We start from the raw sequence: 17,882 nt of genomic DNA on the forward strand, positions 1-17,882 counted from the left end.
CGTAGTCCCGGCCGGGGGCGGTGGCCGGAGCCGGGGGGGGGATGCGGCCGCCGTCGGCCCCGGAGGAGCCGCGGGGTGCGCTGGGCCGGGGCCGGAGGATCCTGGGGGGGCCCTGGGCAGCCGCAGGGGAGCGGGAGGCGCCGGGGAGGGCCCGGAGGCCCCGCGGGGCCCGGAGGAGCGGCCCGGTCACCCTCAGGAAGGGCCTGGCCGGGCGGCGGAGCGGGCTGGAGGGCGCCGGGGGGGGCCTGCAGGGCGTTTGGGGCCCTGGGGGGTGCTTTTTGGGGGGGCAGGGCCTGTCCCGAGGGGCTGAGGGGGGGCTGGGAGCATCTGAGGGGTGCGCGGGGGCCCGGGGGGGTCTGGGGGTGTCCGAGGGGTGCTGGGGGGTGCAGGGAGGGGCTGGGGGGGGATGAGAAGAGTCTTGGGGTGCTGAGGGGTGTCTGGAGGGCCCCGGGGGACATAGGGGTGTTGTGGGGTGCCCGGGGCGGTTTGGGGGTGCATGGGGGGGAGGGGGGGCCTAGAGGGGCTGCAAAGGCCTGGACGGCTTTGGGGGGGTCTTAAGGGTGCTGGGGGGGGTCCCCTGGGGGGCGTGGAGAGGGGGCTGGAGCTGCGGGGGGGTGTTTTGGGGGAATTTGGGGTGCAGGGGCCTTGGAGGACCCAGGGGGGTCAGGAGGTGTCTTTGGGGGGGGGGCTGGGGGGCTCTAGTGGGCTGTTTGGGGGGCCTGGGGGATCCTGGGGGGCCTCGGGGTTTGGGGGGTGTCTGGAAGGTCTTTGGGGTGGGCTGATGGGCGCAGGGGGGGCCTGGGAGGTCTGTGGGTGCAGTGGGGGGGGTGTCTCTGGAGGGTTTTTTGGGGGGTCCAGGAGGGCGTCTGGAAGAGCTGGGGGGCACGGGGAGGTGCCTGGGGGCATTTTAGGGGGGCGTGGGGGGGCATCAGGAAGGTCTGAGGGCTCCTTGGGGGGGGTCTCGGGGGGTTTGGGGGTGCAGGGTGGGTCTGGGGGGTGCCTGGGGGTGGCAGGGGGATCTTGGGGGACTCTGGGGGAAGCAGGGGGGTGTCAGGAAGGTCTTGGGGGGGGGCTGTGGGGTGCAGGGGGGCGGCTGGAAGGGGTGGGGTGGGGTTGGGGGCTGCGTGAGGGGGTTTTGGGGAGCCTGAGGGCTATCTGAAAGATTTGGGGGTGCCACCGGCCGTTCCTATGGGAATTTCCGGGGCACCCACCGGAGCTGACCCCCCCCACCCCAGGCAGCCGGGCCGCCCCCGACCTGAGGGCCATGTCGGGGTCCCCCCTCCCGGCGGCGGCGGCGGCGGGGGGCCCGGCGGGGGGGGGGCCCGGCGGGGGGGCTGTACCACGAGCGGCAGCGCCTGGAGCTCTGCGCCCTGCACGCGCTCAACAACGTCCTGCAGCGACCCTGCTTCACCCAGGAGGCCGCCGACGAGATCTGCAAGAGGCGCGTGGCACCCCGTACCCAACACCCCCCCCCCAATTTTCCGTTATTTCGGCTATTTTGCTTATTTCTCTATTTTTTTTTAATTTTTTTTTTCCCCCCCCCCGCCCCAGGTTGGCCCCCCGACGCCCCGCCTCAACCCGCACCGCAGCCTCCTGGGCACCGGCAACTACGACGTGAACGTCATCATGGCCGCGCTGCAGAGCCTGGAGCTGGCGGCCGTTTGGTGGGACAAACGCCGGTGCGGCCCCAGCCCGAGCACCCCCCATCGCCCTGTTTTTTTTTTTTTTTAAAAACTTGTTTTGGGGGGGTCCCCTTGCTCCCCGCGCCCCCTCCTCACCCTGTCGTCCCCCCGTCCCCCCCCGGCAGGTCGCTGGAGCGGCTGGCGCTGGGACAAATCCTGGGTTTCATCCTCAACGTCCCCTCCCAGGTCTCGCTGGGGTTCGTGGCCTTGCCGCTGCGCCGCAAGCACTGGCTGGCCGTCCGGCAGCTCCGCGGCACCTACTACAACCTCGACTCCAAACTCCGGGCGCCCGTCCCCATCGGCGGCGAGGCCGAGCTCAGGTAGGCGCCCGCCCGGGGCGGGGGTGACGCCGGTTGGGGACACGGACGCGAGGACGCGGGCGTCACCTCCGCCTCTCCCCGCGGCAGGGCTTTCCTGCGGGATTTCCTCTCCCAAGGGCTCTGCGAGGTTTTCCTCGTCGTGCCGCGCGCCGTGGAGGAGGCCGGCGCCTGGCTGAACCCCGAGTGACTCCACGCACGCCGACGGGCGACGCCGGCACCGCCCAGCCCTCTGCTTCGGGATGAAACCGCGACGTTTTGGGACTTTTTCCAAGCGCTGCTCATCTGGCGCGGGTGGGGGTCGTATGACATGAACCCGGATGGTTTTGGGGACCCCGGAGCGCGCGCCCGCCATCACCGTGCCGCTGCGGCGGCGCTTCCCTGATTTTGCCCCAATTTTGCGCACCGGTTTTGCCGCCGTCAGCGGGATTCCTCTGCGGGTGCGCGACGGGGCGCGGGCGTCGTGGCGGGGTGTCGGTGGGGAGGGCGCCTCGCGTGCCGCGCGCTCGTGACCCCGTGGCCTCGCACCGCCGGCCCCGCCGTCGCGCACCGGTCGCTCCGCTTGTGCACGTCAACCTCCCGCCGGCCGCGCACATCGCCCGCTGCTTGCACGCCTTTCCCGGCTCTGCAGGGTCGCGTTCCCCGTGCCGCGGCCGCATCCGGAGCTGGGTTATTCCCAGCCCTTCCCGGTGCTGGGTTTCAGCCCGCGGTGTCGCGTCCCCCGGATCGACGGCGCCCGAACGGGCTCAGTTACCCACAAAAGAGTGATTAAAACTGCTGGTTTGCAGCTTTGCGTCTCTGCCGCGGTCCTCGGGCTCGTCCGGTCGCCACTCTTTGGGGTGCGCATCGCTCCCCGGGCTCCGTGCGGGAATCTGGGGGTGAATGATCCCCCCCAAAATCCCCGAACCTGGCCCCAAATCACCAGCCCGGCCCTGGCAGCCCAGCTCGGCCGGGCTTCCCCGGCTGCAGGGAGCGATAACGGGGCTGAAGCTTCAGTGGAGGAACCGGGGCTGGGCCCTGGGGTGAAGCGGGGGGGTTGTGGCGGGGGGGGCCGGGGAAGGGCGGCGGGGCCGCAGCGCCCGCCTCTCCCGCTCCGCTGGGGCGGCTCCAAAACGCGCGCGCTGATTGGCCCGCTCCCTCGAGGCGCTCAGCCAATGGCTGCGCACCGTTTGGATCCAGCCCACAGAGCCGGTGGAGGGGGAAGGCGGCGGCGCTGCTGCCTGCGCTCCCTGGTGGTCTAGTGGTTAGGATTCGGCGCTCTCACCGCCGCGGCCCGGGTTCGATTCCCGGTCAGGGAAGAAAAACTTTTTTTTTTTTTTAAATTTCTTTTTTTTCACCCATTTTCGCTTTTATTTTCCACCCACCCGCGATCGTCCGCACCCCGCCACGACCCCGGGGGCTCCGCCACGACCCCGGGGGCTCCGCCACGACCCCGGGGGCTCCGCCACGGCGCCTCCTCCCTTCTTGGGCGTGCGGGGAGCCGCCTGTTTGGAACAACAACAAAAAAAAAAGAGGGTGTGGAATAATCCAAAACGTCACGCGGCACTGTCGCGATAAAGGCGCGGCAGGGCGGAGGCACCGCTGGGATTCGAACCCAGGATCTCCTGTTTACTAGACAGGCGCTTTAACCAACTAAGCCACGGCGCCCCGCGCTGCGCCCGCCGCCCCCGGCCCCCTCGGCGCCCCCCGCCTGGCCCCGGCGCGGCGCGGGCTGAGGGAGCGGCGGCCGCAGCCCCGCCGCGCTCCTCGTTAGTATAGTGGTGAGTATCCCCGCCTGTCACGCGGGAGACCGGGGTTCGATTCCCCGACGGGGAGGCACCTGCGCTGCTTTTTTTTTTTTTTTCCCCTCCCCCTTTTTCAACCCTAAAACATGTTTCCGGCCGCTCTATCCCCGCCCGCTCCGGGACGGCCTTGCCGGGGAGGACGAACCCGTTCGGGCCGCATAGGGAGCGGATTGCGGCGCTGCAAAGCCCCCCCCCCCCCCCCCCCCGCTCAAGGGTCGATGCGAGCCCCGCAGAACCCGCGGGCTACTGGAGACCACCGCTAAGGCAGCGATAAGGGGCGCAATGAGCCCCGAGGGCAGCGCGCAGCGCCACCCCCGCCCGCCCCCGCCCGGTGCAGCCCCGCTCCCCACTCACCCCGCCGCGGACTGAGCGCGGCGGCGCCTCCGCGGGGTTTATATAGGGCGTGGGGGGGTGCGGACCTGAGGGGGAGCTGCGAGCGGCGCGCTGGCGCCCCGCCCACCACCGCTTGCCCCGGCGCCCACCGACCAATCGCGCCGCTCCTCTCAGCCAACCAATCAGAGGGCGGCTCTGGAGTTTAAAACCGAGGGTTTTGGCGGCAAATGGTGAGTCTTGCCCGCTGCGGCCCGGGGGCGCCCGGCCTGGCGCGACGGCGGGTCCCGGGGGCTCATTTTCCCGATTTTCCCGTTTTTCCCTCTGGATGCTGGATCAGCCCGGGTACAGCGTTGCCGTACACAGCGGCTTTCCCCTTCCAGCGCTGAGCTCCGGCTAAGCGCCCACCGAGCGCGGTCCGGCTGGGGAGCACCGTGCAGGGAGGGTTCGTGGTGCATCTCCCCCCACCCCCCCTTTTTTTTTTTCTCTTTTCAACTGCTTTGCAACCTCAGGGATTCCTGCTGGACCGTGGCCTTGTGTAGCGAGCTGGTCGCTTGGCTGACCCTTAATTGTACCAGAAACTCCTACGCGGTCAAAGCGGAGAGCGGCCCTGTCCTCAGAAAGTCTTACACGGCTGAAGCGGGGAGTGAGAGCAATCAGTTACCCCTGACAGCTTTGAAACAGAGCAGTAATTACCGGCCCGGATCGTGGCTCGGATGGAGATTCACAATGACTCAAGTCAATCATGTCACGACCCGGATCGTGGCTCGGATGGAGATTCACAATGACTAAAGTCAATCATCTCACGATCCTATAAACAGCGGTCCGAAGGGAGGCCCTTGGAGCTCTCCGGGACCGCAGCGGCCGCACCAGCGTCTCCTCTGAGCGGGACGCCTCTCACAGCCAGCAAACTCTTAGTTTGCTAAAATCGGAGCTCCATTGCTGACTGACAGCGGAGCCTGGGCTGAAACCCTTCACTCCCTGAGGCTCAACCCTCGCCCGCTGAGAAACGCCGAGACATTAGACCCGACTATTTCACTGAACTCGAGGGGAATCTTTAAACTGGTATATCAATGCTTTTTATATATGTATATATGCATTCATGTCTGTGGGTATGCGTGCGTGAATCAGTTTGAGTAGTCTGTAGATGTGCAGTTTAATTTCAAAGTGAGTCTTATACTGCTGCCTTATCCTTATTCCTATAAACCATTGACCAAGTCTGAGACTGAGAGTGGGCCCAGCCGCAGCTCGGCTGCTCTCTGAGAAGGAGTTCAGAAAGCAAGGGGGTCCATTCTGAACCTCGGGACTCAACGGGAGGGCCCCCCTTATCCCCTACATACGCGATCCCTTTATGAATCATTCCAACTCAGTGTAATTCAATTTTCCTTTATGCGCTTCCACGTAGTAATAGAGTGAACCTTGCCATCTTCGAATCTGTAACTAAGTCACTGTTTTGATCAATTTTGTCTGAGCACTTTGTTAATCACTGATGACTGAGCGCTATTAAAACATTACAATCAAATCCTGCGATTTGCTACAAGTAAATGCTGAACCGCTCCTAAACCAGACTGCGTGTAGCCACTCATTCACAATAAATGGACATAACCAGCAGGCTCCACAAGCCTGCGCTGGTGACGGGGTGGTTCCTCTCCCCGCTCTTGCGGATTCCTCGGGTCGGAGCCCGGAGCGGTCCTGGTTGAGCTGCCTCCGCCGGCTGCGGGCAGGAGCTCGGGCTGGGCTCTTCTGGTTCCCCTTCCAGCCTGGGCGACCTTGCGAGGATGAGGAGGCAGCCACAGCGCCGCGGGAGCCTTGGGTGCTTGTGCAAAAAAATTCATGATACGCGGGAGGGGGAGGCGTTCAGTAAATTGGCGGGGGGGTGTTGAGAGCAAATACAGAAGAGGTGTGGTGGGCCGAGCCCGGCTGGATGCCGAGTGCCCACCAGAGCCGCGCTGTCGCTCCTCAGCCGGACGGGGGAGAGAAAATGGAACGAAAATAGAACAAAAATAGAACGAAAAGCTGGTGGGTCGAGATAAGGACAGGGAGATCACGCAGCAATTACCGTCACAGGCAACGCAGACTCGACTCGGGGGAAATCAGGGTAATTAATTAATTAATTAAATTAATTACCAGTCAAATCAGCGTAGGAAAATGAGAAATAAAAACTAAATTTTAAAGCACCTTCCCCCCGCCCCTCCCTTCTTCCCCGGCTCAGCGTCACTCGATTTTCTCTCCCTCCTCCCCCCGAGCACGCAGGGGGACGGGGAATGGGGGCTGGGGTCTCTGCCGCTCCTTCCTCCCCAGGGGAGGGCTCCTCACCCTCCTCCCTGCCCCAGCGTGGGGCCCTCCGTCACCAGTGCGGGTTTGTGAATCCCGCTGATTATGTCAGTTCACTATGAATGAGTGACTTTACAGTGTGATTTAGTAACAGTCAGAATTTACTTGTAGCAAATCGCAGAATTTGATTGTAATGTTTTTAATAGCACTCAGTCATCAATGATTAATAAATATAGGGGCTAAGGGGGGGCCCTCCCGTTGAGTCCCGAGGTTCAGAACGGACCCCCTTGCTTTCTGAACTCCTGCTCAGAGAGGAGCCCAGCTGCGGCTGGGCCCACTCTCAGTCTCAGACTTGGTCAGTGGTTTATAAGAGTAATGCTATAAGAATAATGCAGCAGTATAAGACTCCTTTTAAAATTAAATCATACATCTACAAACTACTTAAATTGGTTCATGCATGCACACTCACAACTACAAATGCATGTATGAAAATAGTATACCTGTTAAAAATTCCCCTCGAGTTTAGTGAAATACTCACGTCTAATGCCTTGGCATTTCTCAGCGGGCGAGAGCAGAGTCTCGAGGAGTGAAGGATATCAGCAGCCCAGGCTCCGTTGTCGATCTCTGGCAATGGAGTTCTGGTGGCAGCAGACTTTTGGAATCTGCTGGTTTTTGCTGACTCTGAGAGACATCTTGATCAGAGGGAGATGCTGGTGCAGCCGCGGCAGTCCAGGAGAGCTCAAAGGGCCTCCCTTAGGACTGCTGTTCATAGGATTGTGAGATGATTGACTTTAATCACCAGTAAATTTCCATCCGAGCCACAGTTCGGGTTGACTTGTTGTTAGAATTCCAGCAGCGATGATACCACCCTGTTTCAAGGCTGTCTGGGGTAGCTGTTTGTTCTCATTCTCCTCGTTAGCCATAATATGAATGTTGATAAGAACAGAGCCGCTCTCTGCTCCAGCCATGTAGGAGTTTCTGGCACAATTAAGGGGCGCTTAACTGACCAACTCGCTACACAAAAGCTGCGGCCTGGAATTCCTGAGATTGTAAAGCGGCTGAAGAGGAAAAAAAAAATGGAAAAAGAGAGAGGGGGGGATGCACCACCACACCCTCCCACCGGCAGACAGCCCTCCACGGACTGCTCCAGCGTGGGTCCCTTCCATGGGTGCAGCCCCCCAGGAGCCCCCTGCTCCAGCGTGGGTCCCCCGTGGGGTCCCAATTCCTGCCACCAACCCTGCCTCCAGCCTGGGCTCCTCTCCCCCACGGGGCCACAGCTCCCACCAGGAGCCTGCTCCAGCGCGGGCTTCCCATGGGATTACAGCCTCCTCCGGGCACATCCCCTGCTCTGGTTGGGCTCCTCCCTGGGTGCAGGGGGATCCCTGCTCCCCGGGGGCCCCCATGGGTGCAGGGGCACGGCCTGGGTGCCATGGGCTGCACCCGGGGTGCGGGGGAATCTGCTCCGTGCCTGGAGCCCCTCCTGCCCTGCCCTGCCCTGGGGGCTGCAGTCCTTCCTCTCACAAGTTCTCACTCCTCTCCCCGGCTGCACTTCTGTGTTCCTTCATTTTTTTTCTTTCCCCTTCTTTACGTTATCCCAGAGGCGCTACCGCCGTCGCCGCCGGGCTCGGCCTTGGCCAGCGGTGGGTCCGTCCTGCAGCTGGCTGGTGTTGGCGCCATCGGGCACGGGGGAAGCTTCCAGCAGCTGCTCACAGCAGCCCCCCCCTGCAGACCCCCCGCTGACCAAAACGGTGCCACGCACAAACCGAATGCACGGGGGGGGGAAAAAAAAAGAGATAAAATACGGAGTGGGGGTGAAAAATGGGAACTAGCAGAGGATGGTTTCGATCCATCGACCTCTGGGTTATGGGCCCAGCACGCTTCCGCTGCGCCACTCTGCTGCTTGGGGCAAGGCTGCTCCGCGCACATAAAAGGTGATGGCGCCAGCGCCCCGAGCAGGGGCCGGGGGGGCCCCAAAACCGGGGTGCGGCCCCCCCCCCTCCCCCCCCCCCCCCCGCGGGGCGTTCAGGCGTGGTCACAGAATCCTCAAATCCTCGAATTGTTCCGGCTGGAAAAGCCCTTTGGGATCGGCCAGTGCAACCATTCACCTCATACAGAATCATGGAATCGTTTGGGTGGGAAAAGACCCTTAAGATCACCCGTCCAACCATTAACCTGCACTGCCAAGGCCACACTAAACCAGTCAAGGGTAGACTGGACTAAACCATGTCCCCCAGTGCCACCTCTGCCCGGTTTTTGAACACTTCCAGGGATGGGGACTCCACCACCTCTCTGGGCAGCCTGGTCCAATTCTTGACCACCCTTTCCGTGAAGAAATTTTTCCTAATTTCCAACCTAAACCTCCCCTGGCGCAGCTTGAGCCCATTCCCTCTCGTCCTATCGCTAACTAATTGGGAGCAGAGCCCAGCACCCCCTCCCCTGCCCCCTCCTGCCAGGAGCTGCAGAGCGATGAGGTCTCCCCTCAGCCTCCTCTTCTCCAGGCTGAACACCCCCAGCTCCCTCAGCCGCTCCCCACCAGCCCTGTGCTCCAGACCCTGCCCCAGCTCCGTTGCCCTTCTCTGGACACGCCCCAGCACCCCAATGTCCTTGTGCTGGGGGGCCCAAAACTGGGCACAGCATTCCAGGTGCAGCCATTACCAAGCCCACCACTAAACCCGTTAAGGGCAGAGCAGCAATTTCATGTTTCCTGGCTTGGTGGCTGGATCATTTATAATGAAAGTGAAAACTGGGAATCATTAAGGTTGGAAAGGAGCTCTAAGATCATCAGCCCAACCGTCACCCCAACACCCCCATGCCCACTAAACCATGGCCCCCAGTGCCACCTCCGCCCGTTTTTGCACCCCTCCAGGGCTGGGGACTCCCCCACCTCTCCAGGCAGCCTGTTCCAGTGCCTGGCCACCCTTTCCATGAAGGAATTTCTCCCAGTACCCAACCTAGCCCTGCCCTGGCGCATTTGTCCCGAGGCGGCCGGCGGATGTTCACGATCGCATTTCGGTCCTTCCCGCGCCGGTGCTGTATCCGCCCCGGCCTCGCTTGCTGCGGGACTCGCCGCGCGTGCTCCCCACGGGGGGCGGGGGGGCCCCCCAAGGTCTTTGGGGCCTAAACTGGGGTGCTGGCCTCGACCCCCCGCCCCCGCTTTCGCCTTTCCGTGGTCCGGCAATCGCGTGGTTTTCTGGCGCCTTTCTGAGGCGGGATGTTGGCTTTTACCGGTGTCTCGGTCCTTCAGGGTTACAGCGGGAGGAAAAATAGGGGGTGAAGGGGCCTCCCCCACGCTCTCGGCACCCCAAAAAGAAGGCGGGGGGCGGGTGCCGCGCCCGCGCTGGAGATGCCGGGGATTGAACCCGGGGCCTCATACATGCGAAGCATGCGCTCTACCGCTGAGCTACATCCCCTGCGCGCGCCCCGCGCCCGCCGCCGCCCTTGGCGCCGCCTTCCCGCGGCGGAGCCCCGCCCCCCGGCGCTAAGCCCCGCCCCAACCACGCCCCGACCACGCCCCGCCGCGGCCTAGCGCGCCCCATGGCGGCGCGGCGGCGCAGCGAGCGCGGCGGACGAGGTGGCCGAGTGGTTAAGGCGATGGACTGCTAATCCATTGTGCTCTGCACGCGTGGGTTCGAATCCCATCCTCGTCGGCGCGTGAAGCTTTTGCCCCCCTCCCCCCTCATTTTTGGGCTTCGCACCCCCCCGCCTTCCGCCAATTGTTGGGGGCTCCCCCTTTGCGCCTTCCCTTTTGTTCCCGGGGGTTCTGCGGGCGGGCACACCCCCCCGCCGTGCGCGCTGCCGGCGGTTTCTACCTGCGCCCCCCCCCCCCCTTGCAGGCGCGCGCGTGGTCCCCGCCATTTCCACAGCGGCCTCCCCCGTGCAATCTTCCAAGCACCCCCCCGCCCCAATTTTTGCAGGAATTTGGGGGGCGCGCAGCTGGCCGGGGTCCCCCCTCTGTCGCAGCCCCCCCCCCGGTCCCCCCCCCGTTTCGCACCGGGCGGCGCAGGCCGGGCCCGGCAGCGCGGTCTCTGTGGCGCAATCGGTTAGCGCGTTCGGCTGTTAACCGAAAGGCTGGTGGTTCGAGCCCACCCAGGGACGTGCGGTTGAAGCCTTTTTTTCCACGCCAGTTGAAATTCCTTTTTTTTTTTTAAATTTTCGGGTGGGAGCGGCAAGTTGTGGCGCGGTCACTTAGTGCGCGGCAGGTGGAAAAGGGGGCTGGAAAAGGGGAGGGGAAAAAAGTGAGGTGGGGAAAAGGAAAACATTGCGTTGCATTGGCCGGGAATCGAACCCGGGCCTCCCGCGTGGCAGGCGAGAATTCTACCACTGAACCACCAATGCGGCTGCAAGAAAAGTCTCCTCAAGAGCCCGAAAAGTGAGGGGATTCACCCCAAAACCGCCCCATGACGCATGAAGCGTGGCGGTGGGCGCGGCCGCGAGGGGAGCCCCGGGCCCGAGGGGGGAGCGGGCCCAGGCGGCTCCGGCACCGCCTCCTCCCCCGGGGGGCCCGGCCGGCGGCCGCCCCAGAGCCCGGGCCCGGCCAGCGGGGCCCGCAGCGCCGCGTTTGCTCCGCTCCGGGGCGGCACCGGGCGGGCGCAGGGACCCGCGCGGCTCCCCCCGCCCCGCCCCGCGCTGGTGCCGGCTGCGCTCCCTCGGATCCGAACGGCGTGATGTGATTGGCTGACGCCCTTCCGCCGCGCCGACGCTTCGCGTCCAATCAGAGCCCGTCTTCTGGAGCCGGCACATTTGCATGCGCGGGGGTCCCTGCGCAGGGGGCGCAGCGCGCTGCCTCAGCCAATGGGCGTGCGCAGCGTTTGAAGCCCTCATTTGCATAACGCCGCTATAAAGGCGCCGCCGCCCGCTCGGCGGCCGCACTGCGTTGCTGTGTTTGCGGCGGCTGCGGGGAGCGGAGCGGGAGCGCGATGCCTGAACCGGCCAAGTCGGCGCCTGCCCCCAAGAAGGGCTCCAAGAAGGCGGTGACCAAGACCCAGAAGAAGGGTGACAAGAAGCGGCGCCGCAGCCGCAAGGAGAGCTACTCCATCTACGTGTACAAGGTGCTGAAGCAGGTGCACCCCGACACCGGCATCTCCTCCAAGGCCATGGGCATCATGAACTCCTTCGTCAACGACATCTTCGAGCGCATCGCGGGCGAAGCTTCGCGCCTGGCGCACTACAACAAGCGCTCCACCATCACCTCGCGGGAGATCCAGACGGCCGTGCGGCTGCTGCTGCCCGGCGAGCTGGCCAAGCACGCCGTGTCCGAGGGCACCAAGGCCGTCACCAAGTACACCAGCTCCAAGTAACGCGGCCGGGCCCGGCCCACCTCCACCCAACGGCTCTTTTCAGAGCCCCCCACTTCCCAAAGAGCTGATGTTGCTGCTGAAATGCCCCTTCTTTGGGTCTGGCTGAGGGCCGCACCGGTTTGTAGATGGGGTGGGGGTTTGGGGTAGCTACCGGGCGTTTTAAAAGCTCTTTTTAAAATTATTCTTCTCCTGTATTTAGCAAAGCGCGGTTGCCGGGCTGCAGTGAAGGTTTTTCCCTCCCTCGGGCGCCCGCAGCCGTCCCTGCGGTGCCGCTTTCCCCTTCAAACCCTCGCTCCGCTCTGATTGGTGCGGGCGGGCGCGACCGGCGCGGCGGGGCGGGGCTCGCAGGGAGGTGCAGCGCGGGTTTCCCTCTGGTCCGCTCGTGGGCTATATAAGGGCTGTGGGCGGGGCCGCAGCGCGCTCCGCGGGTGCGGGGGAGGGCGGGCGGGCGGGCGGCGGGGGCGCGTCCGGGCCCCCCAAGGCGCGGAGCGGCTCCTGGGGGCGGGTGCTGCATTTCACACACGCACCGGTGCGGGGGTTGCGCTCTGCTTTGGGGTTTTACCGCTCAACAGCCGGTTTCGGCAACTGCCTGCCGCTGCTGGTCTCTCTCCTTTTTTTTTTGCCTGGGGGTAGAAGTGCGGCCTTTCTGGACTGTTAAAACGCAGTAGCGCTGTAAAAAAAAAAAAAAAGTTGAATTTGATGACTGTGAAAAAGCTTCGTTAGTGGGTACTTAACACCACTGGGGGGGTGGGTGGGGAATCGCACCCCCACCCCATTTTCTACCCTTCCCTCAATGTCTGCCTAGAGCAGAGGTGAGCTGGGACCCGTCCTTCCCGGCTGTGGATGGTGTGAATAGCGTTCCGTTATATCCACTCCTATTTCCAGCGGCTCCGGGCGAGCTTTGCCCGCGGTGCCCGGCGCGGTCCCCGCCGCGGCTGCCGGCAGCGCCGCGCTCTGCACCGCGCGGAAGGGAGGGGGGGAATCCAAACGGCGCGCAGTCATTGGCTGAGTGAATTCAGTAGCGGACCAGTCAGCGTGCGGGTTTTGGAGCTGCTTTAGTGGCGTGTCGGTGGCGCTCCGCAGGGGGCTGCCCTGCGCCGTCTCAGCCAATGGGCTGGCGCGGATTGGAGGCTTCATTTGCATGAGTGCAAGCGGAGCCGGCGCCGCTCCCCCCCGGCCCCGGGGTGCCCGCGCCGGCCGGGTCAGCGCCTGCCCCGAGCAGGGTCCGGGGGCGGTGACAAAGCCCCCGAAGGGCGACAAGAAGCGGCGGCGCAGCCGCGAGGAGCGTTACTCATCCGCGTGTGCCAGGGGCCGAGCAGCTGCACCCCGAGCTCCTCCCTCACCCGCTTCCCCTGGGAAGAACTGCATGGCTTTGAAATAGCTTTAAGCGCTACCAAGAAAAAAAAAATAAAAAGCCTGTCCTGGAAATATTTTTCCCCTAGAATCTACCATAATCGCCGTCTGTCCTCCAAAGGTCGATTTTGAGAGATTTATAACCAAGCTACCCGCTCTTGAATCATTCAGAACTACGGAAGGTGACTTTATTGGTAGAAATTTGCGTTGGTTTGTTCATTTTGCAAGCTGCGCTCGCTCGGGGTGTTACCAGAGCCCCGATACCCATCTCCCTTTTCCCGATTGTCACAATGCTTTTGGTTTCATTCAGCGGGTGCTCCCCCAGCTGCTTTTGGGGCTGTTTAATGAGTTTTGGGGTGACAGTGCTTTACCCGGGGGGGGTTACCCCCTCTTTGAGGGCAGACGCTCCCACCGTGGAAGGATCGAGGCCTGGGTAACAATTTATTAACGCTTGTTAGCGCCAGGCCCCCCTCACCACGCTCCTCCAGCCCTTTTCCTGACGCAGTGGGTGGCTCTGAAAAGAGCCTTTGGGTTGAAAATAGGGAAACAAAAGCACCTCAGGCCGACGGCAGCCCTGCGGCCTCACTTGCCCTTGGCCTTATGGCTCTCGCTCTTCTTGGGCAGCAGCACAGCCTGGATGTTGGGCAGCACCCCACCCTGCGCGATGGTCACGCCGCCCAGCAGCTTGTTGAGCTCCTCGTCGTTTCGCACGGCCAGCTGCAGGTGCCGGGGGATGATCCGCGTCTTCTTGTTGTCGCGGGCGGCGTTCCCCGCCAGCTCCAGGATCTCAGCCGTCAGGTACTCCATGACGGCAGCCAGGTAGACGGGAGCGCCGGCGCCCACCCGCTCGGCGTAGTTCCCCTTGCGAAGGAGCCGGTGGACGCGGCCCACGGGGAACTGGAGGCCGGCGCGGGACGAGCGCGACTTGGCCTTGGCGCGGGCCTTGCCGCCCTGCTTCCCGCGGCCCGACATGGCCGCCCGCTCCGCCACAGGGATGCGAGCGCCGCGCCGCCGCCCTGCCTTTTATACCCTGCCGGGGATCGGAACGACGCCTTCTGATTGGTCACAATAGCGCTCGGCGGAGGACCAATAGCACAGCACCGACTGCTGGCCAATAGCAGGCCGAGCTCTGGAGCCGGCTCATTTCCCTGCGGAGCGTGGCCAATCAGCGAGCGGGAGTGCGGCCCCGCCGAGGCTATAAGGGGAGGCTGGCGCCGCCGCGGCGGGGCCGGGGCCGGGGCCGGGGCCAGCGGTGGTCGCGGGTGGCTGGGGGCCGGGGCAGCGGTGGTCGCGGGGAGCAGCCAAAGCCGCCGCTCGCCCCTTTCAAGCCCTAGGTGAGTATTTAGGGTCTGGCAGGCGAGCTGGTGTATCTATTAAAGCTCTTTTTTGCCTATCGCTAGCTCAGTGCGAGTGTGCTGTGGGGCTGCGGGCAGGCCGCTGGCTGCCCTCTCCCGCGCGCAGTTTTCAGGCTTTGGGAGCGTATGCGGCGATGCGGGGCGCAGAGCCCCGGTTTAGGCCTCCCGGCGCGGCGGGGGCGCGGTGCCGCCGCTCGCACACCGAAGGGCGGCCCCGCCGCTGGGCGCTGATTGGCCGCGCAGCGAGCCGCCGGCTTTCCCATTGGCCCGCAGGGGAGCGGGGGGGGGCGGGTCTCACTCAGGTCCGCCCTGCCCCTTCATAAGGGAGCCCCGGCGCGGCGGCCGCAGCGCGGGTTCCCGCAGCGCCCGTGCTGCCGCTCGGCGCCTTTTGCAGCCGAAGAGTCCCGCGCGCTCCCGCTCTTGCCCCCGAAGCCCTCCGGGAACCCGGCGGCGCCCCCGCCCCGGGTGCCCGAGCCCCCCGGCCGCTCCCGGCGCCCCGCGGGCCCCGCCCGGCAGCAGCGGCCCAAGGGGCGGCGCCGGGGCGCTGCGCGCAGGAGCCCGGATAGCTCAGTCGGCAGAGCATCAGACTTTTAATCTGAGGGTCCAGGGTTCAAGTCCCTGTTCGGGCGAACGCCGCTTCCCTTTTCCCTTCCCCCCATTTCCCGGCCCGCCGCCTTTATTTTATTTTTTTTTCCTTTTTTTTTTTTGTTTTCCGGGGAGGCGGCGCAGCGTGTGGCGCGCGGCGGGGCGGGCCGCGCGGGCCGGTCCCATGGTGTAATGGTTAGCACTCTGGACTCTGAATCCAGCGATCCGAGTTCAAATCTCGGTGGGACCTTCCCCGCCTTTTTGCGACCATTCAGCCCCCCCCGCTCACCCCTGTGTCCCCCCCCGCCATTTGGGGACACTTGGGGACCGCGAGCCCCAAACCTGTGACCCCGCCCGGGTGCGGGGTTGCGCCAGACACCCCGCGTGTGACACCGCGCCGGCGACCTTGTGAAATCGCCCTCCTCCCCGCCCTGGGGCACCGCGGGTGGCATCTGCGTGACGCCCCATGGGGACCCCGGGTGACATCCCGTGTTTGACACCCCATGGGGGACCCCGTGTGACATCCCGTGTTTGAGATCCCATGGGGACCCCGGGTGACATCCCGTGTTTGACACTGCGTTGGGGACCCCGTGTGACATCCCGTGTTTGACCCCCCCATGGGGATCCCGTGTGACATCCTGTGTTTGACACTGAGTTGGGGACCCCGTGTGACATCCCGTGTTTGAGATCCCATGGGGACCCCGTGTGACATCCCGTGTTTGACACCCCATGGGGATCCCGTGTGACATCCCATGTTTGACATCCCATGTTTGACACCCCATGGGGGATCCCGTGTGACATCCCATGTTTGACACTGCGTTGGGGACCCCGTGTGACATCCCGTGTTTGACATCCCATGTTTGACACCCCATGGGGACCCCGTGTGACATCCCCCCCTCTTTGGGGACTGCGTGTGACAGCCCACGTGTGCCACCCCCGGGGCCACGTGTGCCACCCCATCGTGGCCGCTGTCGCCCCGTGCGTGCCGCCCCGTGCGATGCCCCGTGCGTGCCACCCCGTCACAGAGCACCGATGAAGCCCCCTGTGCCTGCCACCCCCCTTGGGGACCACAAGTGACCTCCTGTCATCCCGTCCCCGAGGGGAACGCAAACCTGCGCCACCGCCGCTTCTCCTCCTCTCGCACCTCCAGCCGTGAGGCCAGGAAACCGTCCCGCCGGAGCCCGGGCTCTCCCAGTGCCTCCCAGTGCTCCGAGTGCCCCCCAGAGCTCCCAGTGCCTCCCAGTGCTCCCAGTGCCCCCCAGAGCTCCCAGTCCCTCCCAGTGCTCCCAGTGCCCCCCAGTGCTCCCAGTGCCCCCCAGAGCTCCCAGTGCCTCCCAGTCCCTCCCAGTGCCTCCCAGCCCCGCAGCCCCCACGGCAGGACCTGGCTTCTCCTGCCCCATGTCCCCAGCGCTGGTGACCGTCGTCCCCAGTGACCGACCGGGGGTGACGGGGACGGGGTGCCCAGGGGCTTGGTGGCCCCGGGCGGGGGGCCAGGACCCCCAGCAGCACCCCCCAGCCGGCCCCGTTGTCCCTTGCGGGCCGGTGGCGGGGAGCGGGGCACGGGGATGTGACGATGGGGACAGGGCGGGGGGCACGCGCCGTTTCGGGGCGTCTCACGCGCCCCAGCCGAGCCTCGACCTGCCTTCCCGTGTGCTCGTGGCTCTTTCGGCCGCCTTCTCCCCGCTCAGGCTCGGCCCTCGCCGTCCCCGAGGCAGCGCCGTCGACGCCACGCAGCCGGGGGGATTTATTGGCGCCGTCGACGCCCCGGCACCGCGGGCTGGGCGCCTCCGGAGGGGGACCCGGGCCAAAGAAACCCGCGGGGCAATTACACCCTCGCCATTTAACTCCCGCTCCCCACGCGCCGGTTCTGTGCACGAGCGGTATTTGGGGCTGGGGGCTCCTTGCTCTTCGTCGGATCCTTTCTCTCCGGGCGGGACGTTCCCGCTCTGACGCGAGCGGGTGCAGCCGGTGCCGGCGCTCGTGGCCGCCGGCGCTCTCTGGCTTGCCGCGGTCGCGGGGCGGTTTCGGCGAGGGCAGGCGGGAGCTCGGCGCGCAGCCAGCGTACGGCGGTGAAAGGGCAGTCTGCCGCCAACGCCGCAGGCTCTGGGCTAGGTAGCGCCCTCCCCAACGCCGCCTTCGCCCCCCGCCCCAAAATCATCTCCTTGAGGACCCCCCCGAGGCAGGACCTCGCCGGGCACGGCTCCGCCCCGGCACCCGCCGCCTCACCCCGGGCCAATGTCCCCTCGCCGCGGTGGCACTTTGACTCCGGTGACACCAACCCCAATAAACCGATGACCCGAAAATTGCAAAACCTTCTTGAGCAAAGGGCGACGCCCGGTGTGTTTCACCCTCAGTTTTGCAGCAGCTGCCAAAAAAACCCCATTTAATCCTTGTGATAATTTTATAGCCCGTGAACACGCAGGGCTGCAAATGGGAGGCAAAGGTGAGCGGCAGGGCGGTGAGGCCCCACTGAACCCGTGGTTTTTTTTTTTTTTTTTTTAATTAGCAGAAAGGTTAATTACCGCCTCACGCAGCGGCTTGCCAGGTGCTCACACCCAGGCTGGGGATTTAAACGGCAAGCTTTGTTTTTTCTGCTGGCGAGCAGGGAAAAACCTATTTGTGTGACCGTTTGCATGGGCGTGGGACGGGCAAAACGCTTCAGCATTAGGTGGGCCCTGCTTGGAAGGGGCTGCGGATGCGGCCGGTTCCCGAGAAAACGGAGGGGAAAGGAGCAAGTTTTGTTGGGGTGGGCTTTCCACATGGGAGCACCAATACTGTAAACGCCAGATAGGCTGAATCCCCCGGTTTTACAATGAAAAGAGAAATGCTGGAGATGTTTGGGGTCAGTTGGAGACGTTTGGGGTCAGCTGGAGATGTTTGGGGTCAGCTGGAGATGTTGGAGATG

The 17,882-nt window shown here is 64.5% G+C and overlaps 3 protein-coding genes and 10 non-coding genes across 14 annotated transcripts; 8 read left to right on the forward strand and 5 right to left on the reverse strand.

The window, feature by feature from the left end:
- Positions 1-41: 41 nt before the first annotated feature.
- Positions 42-2,363, forward strand: JOSD2 (Josephin domain containing 2). The gene is made up of 5 exons (XM_075725469.1): positions 42-75; positions 1,261-1,445; positions 1,552-1,679; positions 1,808-2,002; positions 2,090-2,363. Exons 1-5 carry the CDS (start codon positions 42-44, stop codon positions 2,187-2,189), a joined length of 642 nt encoding a protein of 213 aa, XP_075581584.1. The 3' UTR covers positions 2,190-2,363.
- An 862-nt stretch (positions 2,364-3,225) lies between these two features.
- On the forward strand, positions 3,226-3,297 carry TRNAE-CUC (transfer RNA glutamic acid (anticodon CUC)). Its single transcript has one exon. It is a non-coding gene; the product is annotated as a tRNA-Glu (tRNA).
- Positions 3,298-3,572: 275 nt separating this feature from the next.
- TRNAT-AGU (transfer RNA threonine (anticodon AGU)) lies at positions 3,573-3,646 on the reverse strand. Its single transcript has one exon. It is a non-coding gene; the product is annotated as a tRNA-Thr (tRNA).
- Positions 3,647-3,742: 96 nt separating this feature from the next.
- Positions 3,743-3,814, forward strand: TRNAD-GUC (transfer RNA aspartic acid (anticodon GUC)). Its single transcript has one exon. It is a non-coding gene; the product is annotated as a tRNA-Asp (tRNA).
- A 4,399-nt stretch (positions 3,815-8,213) lies between these two features.
- On the reverse strand, positions 8,214-8,285 carry TRNAM-CAU (transfer RNA methionine (anticodon CAU)). Its single transcript has one exon. It is a non-coding gene; the product is annotated as a tRNA-Met (tRNA).
- A 1,440-nt stretch (positions 8,286-9,725) lies between these two features.
- TRNAA-CGC (transfer RNA alanine (anticodon CGC)) lies at positions 9,726-9,797 on the reverse strand. Its single transcript has one exon. It is a non-coding gene; the product is annotated as a tRNA-Ala (tRNA).
- Positions 9,798-9,921: 124 nt separating this feature from the next.
- Positions 9,922-11,962, forward strand: LOC142596365 (histone H2B 5-like). Of its 2 annotated transcripts, XM_075725494.1 has the most exons (3): positions 9,922-9,969; positions 11,340-11,357; positions 11,388-11,962. In XM_075725494.1, exons 1-3 carry the CDS (start codon positions 9,922-9,924, stop codon positions 11,682-11,684), a joined length of 363 nt encoding a protein of 120 aa, XP_075581609.1. In that variant the 3' UTR covers positions 11,685-11,962. The 2 variants fall into 2 exon arrangements, with proteins under 2 accessions (XP_075581609.1, XP_075581608.1); XM_075725493.1 differs by lacking the exon at positions 9,922-9,969 and having other exon boundaries at positions 11,279-11,962.
- Positions 9,953-10,034, forward strand: TRNAS-GCU (transfer RNA serine (anticodon GCU)). The gene has a single exon. It is a non-coding gene; the product is annotated as a tRNA-Ser (tRNA).
- On the forward strand, positions 10,409-10,482 carry TRNAN-GUU (transfer RNA asparagine (anticodon GUU)). The gene has a single exon. It is a non-coding gene; the product is annotated as a tRNA-Asn (tRNA).
- TRNAG-GCC (transfer RNA glycine (anticodon GCC)) lies at positions 10,652-10,722 on the reverse strand. Its single transcript has one exon. It is a non-coding gene; the product is annotated as a tRNA-Gly (tRNA).
- A 1,636-nt stretch (positions 11,963-13,598) lies between the features above and the next one.
- On the reverse strand, positions 13,599-14,009 carry LOC104024393 (histone H2A type 2-C). The gene has a single exon (XM_009483713.2). It carries the CDS (start codon positions 14,007-14,009, stop codon positions 13,620-13,622), a length of 390 nt encoding a protein of 129 aa, XP_009481988.2. The 3' UTR covers positions 13,599-13,619.
- Positions 14,010-14,948: 939 nt separating this feature from the next.
- TRNAK-UUU (transfer RNA lysine (anticodon UUU)) lies at positions 14,949-15,021 on the forward strand. Its single transcript has one exon. It is a non-coding gene; the product is annotated as a tRNA-Lys (tRNA).
- Positions 15,022-15,155: 134 nt separating this feature from the next.
- TRNAQ-CUG (transfer RNA glutamine (anticodon CUG)) lies at positions 15,156-15,227 on the forward strand. Its single transcript has one exon. It is a non-coding gene; the product is annotated as a tRNA-Gln (tRNA).
- Positions 15,228-17,882: the final 2,655 nt, after the last annotated feature.

This window comes from Pelecanus crispus, chromosome 31 (assembly GCF_030463565.1).
Source record: "Pelecanus crispus isolate bPelCri1 chromosome 31, bPelCri1.pri, whole genome shotgun sequence".
Lineage (NCBI taxonomy): Eukaryota > Metazoa > Chordata > Aves > Pelecaniformes > Pelecanidae > Pelecanus > Pelecanus crispus.

What these genes read in the sequence shown, in the direction of transcription:
- LOC104024393 (XM_009483713.2), bottom strand. Translation starts at nt 14,009, where the DNA reads ATGTCGGGCCGCGGGAAGCAGGGCGGCAAGGCCCGCGCCAAGGCCAAG.
- JOSD2 (XM_075725469.1), top strand. Translation starts at nt 42, where the DNA reads ATGCGGCCGCCGTCGGCCCCGGAGGAGCCGCGGG. An exon ending in GGCCCCGGAGGAGCCGCGGG is followed by an intron (nt 76 to 1,260) that starts GTGCGCTGGGCC and finishes CCCCGACCTGAG; the next exon opens with GGCCATGTCGGGGTCCCCCC. An exon ending in ACGAGATCTGCAAGAGGCGC is followed by an intron (nt 1,446 to 1,551) that starts GTGGCACCCCGT and finishes CCCCCGCCCCAG; the next exon opens with GTTGGCCCCCCGACGCCCCG.
- LOC142596365 (XM_075725493.1), top strand. Translation starts at nt 11,304, where the DNA reads ATGCCTGAACCGGCCAAGTCGGCGCCTGCCCCCAAGAAGGGCTCCAAG.